The 9,283-nt window shown below is 45.6% G+C and overlaps 1 protein-coding gene across 9 annotated transcripts in view; it reads right to left on the bottom strand.

The window, feature by feature from the left end:
• Positions 1-609: 609 nt before the first annotated feature.
• The window catches only part of nfia (nuclear factor I/A), a 127,385-nt gene continuing 118,711 nt past the window's right edge, over positions 610-9,283 (bottom strand). For all 9 annotated transcript variants that reach the window (XM_046390615.1, XM_046390619.1, XM_046390622.1 and 6 more), the window contains one exon: positions 610-5,620. In XM_046390615.1, coding sequence (XP_046246571.1) covers positions 5,606-5,620 — 15 coding nt within the window. In that variant the 3' untranslated portion in view covers positions 610-5,605. The remainder of the gene's footprint in view (positions 5,621-9,283) is intronic.

Below are 9,283 nucleotides of genomic sequence, written 5' to 3'. Positions count from 1 at the left end.
ACCGGAACTCTGTACAGTTTTCCCTTCAAGGACTCCAGTTCCAGTGCGATCTGAGTTGCTGCTGGTTGAACTACTTTAGATTTCATTTTTCACATGCACCCCAAACTGTCCAAATTTCAGACACAGTACCAAAGAAATGCATCAAATCTCTGGCTTTAGCCTCTGAGACTGTTGATTTTGCGTTGGACTGTTTTTGGTGCTTTCATATATTCAAACCAAATCTGCTTTTTATGGCATCATCATTTTAAATCAAGATTATGTGTATAAATCCAAAACTTGTGAACAGTATTTGGCAGGACGTCCCAATGTCCACCTCTGAATATTTTATACAGAAAAAGCCAATAAAAGCAGCAAATGAGCAGAAACTCTGATCGCACTGGAAGTTTCCGTCATCCTGGCGACTTGTGGTGCTTCGATTATCTGCTGCATGAATGTGATGCCGTGATGAGCAGCAGTGGATGTGTGGATGGACGGAGATCAGAGTGGACCTCCAGGCTCAGAGAGGGCAGGCGGAGGAGGAGGAGGAGAAGGAGGAAGAGGAGGAGGAGGAGGACGAGGAGGTGATCTTGTGGGCCAGTGAAGAAAGAAACAGATGGAAAAGAAAAAGAATCATGTTGCATAATCAAGCTGTTTATTTTCCTGCATGGAATGGTGAACACAAAAAAAGATGCCGAGATGCATTTATAGTAGGGGCATCCTTTGGCTGGCTATGTCATTGTCTCCTGCCTAAAACTAAATTTTTAAAATGCATTTTAAAAAAGCTTGCTTTTCTTACCAATTTTCCTCAGAATGACTCAGATTTAGCTTCATCATCAACACTGATGCAACAAATAACCTTCAAAACATACAGCATACTGTAACATCCATTTACAATGGTCTTATCACCACAGCGCCCTATACTTTTAAGTACAGGAATATGCTATACCATCAAAAGAGGAAATACCCTTAAATACATACAAAAAGGAAAGCAAACAGAGAAAAAAATAAAGAGAATAAGGAAACAGGAAAGTTTTCAACTTAAATCCAGTTCCCAGAAAACAAACCAAACCAGTTCTAGTAATGTGGCCTCGATACAAACAATCAGAAAATTCACAACACTAGTTTTTCCTCATTTAATCAATGTTACAAAAGTCCTGCATTATAAAATAGGGCAGCTTTAAATCAGTGTAATTAATAAAACTATACAACATACAAACACGTCTCCCGGTCAGGCCGAATGGCCCTGCTGCCCTCCCGTCCGTTAAGAACCAACTCTTCTCTGCGTCTCTTCGCTGCTGTACCAGAACTAAATTACACACACAACACAAGAACAAAAAACACGCTGCCCAAACTATTGCTTTATATTCTTTTTCATTTTTTCTTTCTTTAAAAAGGGTGCAATTTTGTCGTTATCTTACACACACACAGCCAAAAGTCGCTGATTAGATGCTAGGCTGTTTCACAAGGTTTTTGTGACACTTAAAAAAATGTCCGTGCAATTTTTTTATTCCCTTCGCTCTTTTTAAGCCCTGGAAGCTGTATTTTTTTCATGAAATATTTTTTCACTATTGTCATTTATTTCATATTTAGTGCAGATAATTACGGAAGTAATGCCCAACTCATGGCTAAAGGGTAGGCAAGAACAGAGACAAAACAAACATGTCACACTAAGAGGAAACACAACCCACACAAGTGGAACTACTAAACCACCGCAGCCGCAGCCGACGCCGTCACGTCGCTGCCCGCTTGATTTAACAGATGGACTGGACACACAACAGGTAAACAATTAATTCGCTAAAACCTCTGCCAAGCAGGGTGGAGCGTGGTTAAAATACTGGACGTCATCAACAATGTTTCTGATAAACTGTTTTCCGCTCGATGGAGAAGAAGTTGGACTTGTTTAAGGCTTGCTTGTGACCAAAGCAATAAAAAATCTTTAGGAAGAGGAGACCCGAATGTGGTATTGCAGCCGTCTGGTAGATTATCAAAACGGGGAGGAAGGAGGGAGGAAGTAGAATTCCCCGAGCGACGGAGGCCCAGCTTGGCTGGAGCGTCGCTGCAGGGCTGGCTTCACCATCTTTAGGGACCGACCACGGAGCACGCTGCCAGTCACGTGCACGCCAACTTTGGTTGAAAGTAAAGAAAAGGTAAAAACCCAACAAAAAGAGAGTGCAAGCACATATTGCATATTTTATATCCTCGTTAATAATTTCTGGGAAAAAAAATAAAAGAATGAACAAAGCGATAATTAAATCAGGAAGACTTGAAAATCAAAGATTTTGCTGTTTGGAGACTGCAGCAAAAGAAGTAAAAACCTTCAGACTAACGACAGGATATCAGGGACGGGTGTAAACACGGTTAAATAAACTAATCTACCAGCCAGTGAGCCGTTACAAACCCCATCTGCTCTATCAAGAGCCTGGCAACACTAAATTCAGTGAAATGAGTACGAAGTCTTCATCTGCAAACAACAGGAAAAGTAACAGAAACGTTTCAGTCTGATCTCATGGACGTACGAATTGTGTCATAAACAGTAAGCGCTATTATTTTAGTCTTATCGCAAATTTAGGTTTTTATTTTAGCTGAACAGTTTGCAAACTGTTGGCTGCTAAACTGAACTGCAAGCTGACTTGAAGCAAACACCCTCAGCGTGTAAAATGAACCGTAAGCACATTTTAAACAAACTATTAGTGACCAGGAGGTAAACTGAGCTGTTTGCTAACCCAAACTGTTTTAGCTGCTAAACTCAACAGTCGAAGTTTTAGTGTTTTACTCGCCAGTTTCCTGTAACCTCATCTGTGGTCACATGAGATTCGCATTGCAGATGAACATGATCTTCACATTGTTCCTGCAAACATTATGACCAATGACTCGCTGCTCATTTCACAGAATTTCACTGTGTTGCAATCTGTCGGCGGAGATCTGGAGACGGTTAACCTGACTGTAGCTGGTGCAGGTTTCACCTGTGAGGTCTCCACGCTGCGCTGCAGGCAGGGGGGCCACAAGGCAGTGCAGCGCACCCTGAGACTTCCTCACACTGAGACCCCAGCAGCGAGTAAGTCTGGGAATCCCAGCGTTCCTCTTCAGCTTTAACGCCTTAATGTTCATTGCTCCAGTAATCTACAAAATCTCAGCAGTGGAGGGTGGAGGAAAAATAAGAAAATAAACGAAAAAGGAAGCAACAATAAAACAAGACTCTCCACAATGGATGTTGTGCAACCTCTCGGGACTGGACCGTAGCTCAAGGCACATTGATGAGGAACAGTTGTTTTCGTGCAATTTGATAAAGTAAGAACATCTTGAAACTTAAAAGCAGAACTGATCTTCTGGTGAAGGAAAAGGAAGGAAGCAGGGAGGGAAGGAAGTAGAAATAAAAAGAATGGAAAGATGCCGAGAAGCGAAGAGAGCTGGTTGTTTGTGAGGGAGAGCGATAGAAAAGGCCTTGACGGGGCCAAACTAACAGACGGCTGCTGGCAAGTGCCTGACGTTGGGTTTACAATATAGTGTCTTCATCTTACTAACTACATCATCTATGGAAAAATTTGTCACTAACACTAGAACATGCAGATTTTTTTGTTCTTTTTTTGAAACTTTTTCACTTAAATTCACTTTTGATCGACGCTGGGTGGTCGTAAGTGTGTGTGTGTGTGTGTGTACATGTGTATATATTTATATATATATATTTATAGTATAGGAAAGGAAAAACAAAACTGAAGTTCATTAAAAAGGTAAGTTGCATGTGAAGTGCTCGGCTGTCTTGTCTATTTGTGGACGAAAGCTTCCAGAGAGCCTCTGCTCTGCCTCTTTATCGCTAGGCCACACCCCCTGATTACACTCACAGCCCATTGGCCAACTGCAGGAATAAGTGCTTGTGATTGGATGGGACCTCTAGGAGAGCCAGCCAATCAGTGGGCAGCCCGTCGCCGGGCGGCACCCGTTAAGAGATTATCTCGCCAACAGAAACCAGAGAAAACACGATTACTTTGAAAATTAAATTCACTTGTTATATTTTCTCCTGATTTCACCTTATGAGAAATTCAAATAGCTTTTTTTCTTTTTAAAGTAAAATGATGTGCTCATCAAAATAACTTAATCGCTTAGCGTTTTTTCTTCTAAACACAATGAAATTCAGACTTCGGCTGCAAGAAATGCTTTAACGAGTTGATTGTTTAAAATGATATTTCTTAAAGGGATTCTTGTCCTACCATGCTAACATCTTTACAAGATGAACAAACAACAATAATAAACAATAATGTGAATACAGCTCCCCTTATTTCTCACAAGGCTGTGGTTTCTAGTTCAATGCTGTGTTGTTGTCTTTTGTACCCCAGTATTTTAGAGTCCCAGAGGTGTGAGCGGACTAAGAAGAAAAATATATTTTATATATACTTTTCATCAACTGATTTCAACGAGCTATCTTACAAAGATATTTAGCTATCCAACAGCTAGCCAACAAAATTGCACTTTCCTCGTGATCAATATTCCACTGGTAAAGTTTTCGTCACTCAGCTTTCTGCCCACCCTCAGCATGCTGTAGCTTCACCCAGACTGGTGGATGGATCGAGGAGGAAGAGGAGGGGACCGGCTGGAATGACAGCTAAGAGAGAAAAATCAATGAGCCATGAAGCCAAAGCCTCCCACATGAACGAGCTTGGATCCACCAGCATCTGGTCACAACACTTCACATCAACAAACCCCTGCTTCCCCAGCATCATAAACCCACCTTTACCTGACCTCCCCCATCACAACCCCCCACCCCTCCGTGTGTGGTTCATGTTATTACTGTGAAACAGGCAGGGCGTCTGTTTGCGCCCGCACCACCTCCCCATCAGGTCAGGTCTTTCCATTAACCACCGGTCCATGTCCTTGGAAAGAGCCTTGCTGACTTCCTTCCCCTCTGACTTGCCACCAACCATGGGGTGGGGCCAAGTGGGGGTGGAGTCCATCCCCAGAGATGTGCGAGGGCTCAGGTGGGGCTGCCGGGGGCATTATCTGGTGGTATCCGAGCCAGGTAACACCTCCTCTTTCTTCCCACCATGGTGCATGTTGTCCTATCCCACCAACCAAACCAACCCCAAGCTATCGGGACACACCAGGTTGAGGGGTCGGACAGGGGTGCGGCGAGGGCGATGTCCTGCCGTGAGTCCACTGGATGCACACGCTGCAGAGGATGATGGGAGAGTGTTTATGTAGTTTCTCTGGAGGGGAACCTCTGTGATGCAGTCTAACAGCGTTCCCAACAACTTGAAAGTTCGATCCCCCGACAAATTTCTCAGCTGGGTTTGGGGGTGAGGACGGAGGGCAGGGCAGGGTCTGGCACTATATGTGGACATCGACATATCAACCATATGTCTACAGGGAACTCTATGACGTACAGTTTTCAGAGTGGGTGTTTAACACCAGGGTTAGGTCGCGTTTGATCCGCTGTAGCCATGCTGATGCTGCGGAGTCTGTGTACGGCGCTGGTGGGGGCGGAGTCAGGCGCAGGGAGGGAGGAGGCGGAAGGTCGTAGGGATAGGGCAAGACAGGACCCCGTCGCAGCTGGCATCAAAGGTCATAGGTGGAGCAGGAGGCTGCAGCGATCTGTCGTACAGGTGGGCGGAGGGGGTAGCGGCCTCTGGAGTCTTTATCCCAGGTACCACTGAGAAGAGAGACACAGAAAGATTGGAACATGCAGTCAGAGCCACAGTGACGGGCTTTTAGCCAGCTTACATCCAAACTCAGTCCAAACCACTGACGGGCCGCACCGGGGGCTCGGATGCATCAGCCTACAATGGGAGGCGTCACAGGCTGGTGGTTCAATCCCCTGAAGTCTACACCAAATTGCTGTCGCTGGCTGGCTGCTTGTGAATGTTCATGTGACTGGTTATCGCTCCTGATGAGCAGGTGCACCTTGGACAGGTGAATGCTGGCCCATGTTGTAAAGTGCTTTGAGTGGTCAGACAGACAGAAGAGCACCATGTGATTTCAGCCCATTTTTACCATTCATGCGACCTCTTTAATCCAGGGTGACACAACTCAGCAACTACAGGACAGATGATCCTGAAATATGTGCATATTCCCAAGAGGATGAACCCTAACGTGAGAGTAAAGTGAATTTTACAGGCTGCGTGACAACAGGAGGCCAAAACGTCCTCCTCTGTGACCTGATGATAAAAATCTGCCCTGACCTGCAGTTATCTGGGGCTGAAAGGGATCGCAAAATGAATATTTCACAAGTAGAGATTAGGCCATCAGACTTCCCGACCCCGTTCCTGCTCCCCGGAGGATTATCCCCTTTAGATTTTAATGACCTTTCCTCTAGCGCCCTCCTCAGGACAAACCTTGGATATTTGGCTAAACTATTGAGATTCTGAGGAAAGAAAAATCCTCAGGATGTTGTGGTTGGATGTGAACGGGACCTTCAGAGCTCAGACTCAGCACTTTCTGCTTGTTTATACAACACTTTCCAAACCCTGCGTGTGTGTAATCTGTCTGTGATCGGCCGGTATTGATCGTCAAAGGTGCGTCGCTCATGTTTCATGACCCTCTCCCTCCTCTTCCTCACTGCCCCGTCCAGTTCAAGTTCATCCACACCTTACATCATGTCTCGTTGCTAGGGACAACGAGACGGCCCGGGACGTGACTACCATCGCCAAGGCAACCACATCACCCCCCCCCCCCCACACACACACACACACACACACCTCACCCCGTCTTTTTGATTCTCCTCCTTCCTCTCCCTCCTTTACATTAATCCTCTCTCCATCGTTTTCTCTGCATTTCACACACCTTAACACACACACGCACACACACACTCTTTTATACTCTGTTTTTTAATACTGAATGTAAAGTGAGAGTATGTGTGTGCATGTGTGTTGCAGGGTTTCTCTGCACTCAAACCTCAGTTGCTCCTGACTCGTTGTAATTCTATTGCTGTGTGTGTGTGTGTGTGTGTGTGTGTGTGTGTGTGTGTGTAGTAGTGATAGAGGAGAAGACTGGAAGGTTAGTTTTTAATCAATACAACTTGCTGACGCTGGGACTTTTCTACCTCGCTGGCTCTCTCTCTCTCTCTCCCTGTGTCTCCCAGTGTCTCTCGCCCTCTCGCTCGCTCCCTGCACTGCAGCTCCTCCCTCTGTCCTGAGAAGACTCAGAGAAGATGAAACTCTCACCAGCCAGACAGTGTGTGTGTGTGCACGTGTGTGTGTGCACGTGTGTGTGCATGCGTGCATGTGTGTGTGTGTGTGTGTGTGTGTGTGTGTGTGTGTGCATGTGTGCATGTGGAGTACTGTTACCACACGGCGGGCTGATGCTGACAGCTGTGATTCAGACTGTAGATACTCGTCACAGAGGGAGAGGAAGGTGGAGACACTTTAAAGGGTCAGTCTGGTGTTTTTTATGGTTTTCTCATTATCCTCAGATGTCGTTGTGTTAAATCCACGCATGTCAGCTCAGTGTGTCAGAACTCATTCAGAGACTGATTTTGGTGGACACTCATCTGATCAGGTGCAGTGAGAGTTTGTTGCACTACCAAACTGAAATAAACTGTGTTTCCTGACCGTTAAGGAGCCTTTAAAGGCCAAAGTGAGAGAAGAAAAGAAGTTAGATCTCATAAACAAAGAAACATTTGTTTTGGTCAGAAAAGCTGACTTTATATTCCACCAATGTAATCTCTCTCTGATGGTGTCTCTGTGTCTCTCGCCAAGTCCCGTCTCGTCCTGAGTCAGCACCTCTCACACACACACACACACACACACACACACACACACACACAGTGTGGGTGAGTCATGAGGTGGGCGTGGGGTTTTTACTGTGTGTGTGTGTGTGTGAGCTTCACCTTGAAGACTGTGCAAATAGGACACAGAGACAGATGATGACTACACACACACACACACACACACACACACACACACACACACACACAGAGGGGAAAGCACCCTCACTGAGACGTGTGCTCCTCAGATGTAACACAACCGCACTCACGCTTATTGATCAGGTCACGGCTGGCTGTTGTATAGTGTACAGTGTGTGTGTGTGTGTGTGTGTTGGTTGGCACAATGAGATGCCAACTCCCTCCTTCCATCTTCGTTTCCATAGGCAACCGCCTCTGTTATTCATGGCAACCACCACGCTGACCCATGTGGGCACGATGCCCACTCTGACACAATGCCAGTGCCACACACAGACACACACACACACGCAGGAATGCACAGACTGTCCGGTTGGTCACTATGGCGATGAGAGGAGGCACTGTTGGCTCTCTCTCCAACAGAAGCCTAATGTCGACCGCCCAGGGTGACTTTTGTTCCTGCTTCGGTGTGTGTGTGTGTGTGTGTGCTGGTCTGAGGACCCTCCCTGTCAGTCTACTTACTGCCTTTCATAAACATTAACCAACACACACATATTTACAGTTTAATACTTAGCACAAAACGTCCTCACTTTTCTAAACTGTTTTCACTTCCCCCAAAAGTGTGCCGACTTTTCAGAAACGTCCCGAACCTTGAAAATCATCGTCAGTGTTTCAGAAATGTCAGCTTCGTCACAGACGTGTTGTGTGTTTGTGTGGAAACAAACCTCCCTGTGGGACGACAAGCCTCACTCACGTTCTGAAGGGAAACTGCTCTCCAAAAAATACACACAATTTCTACAATTTACTTTTCAATTCACTTTCCAAAAATAACAACACATTACAAAAACTGTCCAAAACTCTCCAACCCCCCCCCACCTCAAGCTCTGAAAATGTCTTGTCCTCACCTTCTCTTCATGTCTCCATTAGAGAGCTCAACATCATCCCAGAGAGACAGAAGAGGAACAAAGAAGCTAAGAGTTTCTAGCAGCAGAGACAAACACCTGGCCTGTCTGTGTGTGTGTGTGTGTGTGTGTGTGTGTGTGTGCACTGGCCTGTGACAGAGTCAATAAATTGACAGCCTTGTTCACTACAGGCCACCACACACACACACATACACACACACACTCTCCCAGCGGAGGGCTCTCACCTCACTGTCATCCCCCTACACACTGTGTGTGTGTGTGTGTGTGTGTGTGTGTGTGGGATGAGTTAAGTCAAGGATGCTCAATCGTTACACTCTTCATAAATCAGCTTGCAAACAGACCCTGACCTGGACACACACACACACACACACACACACTAAATGTCAATGTTGTGTTCACTGACCACCTGCTCTTCAGTAAATTATGGTCACAGACTTGATGTGATGAGCGGTTTTCTTTTCCCATTGTTGTTAATAAATGTGTACACCAAGGCCCCTCAAAATCCTGCTCTCTGATTGGCTGTTAGGGCTCTAATTCTTCTGTCATACATATT

This window comes from Scatophagus argus, chromosome 6, assembly GCF_020382885.2.
Source record: "Scatophagus argus isolate fScaArg1 chromosome 6, fScaArg1.pri, whole genome shotgun sequence".
In the NCBI taxonomy this organism is placed as follows: Eukaryota; Metazoa; Chordata; class Actinopteri; family Scatophagidae; genus Scatophagus; species Scatophagus argus.
The sequence above is the reverse complement of the archived record's forward strand: the minus strand, read 5'-3'. Positions and strand labels throughout refer to the sequence as shown.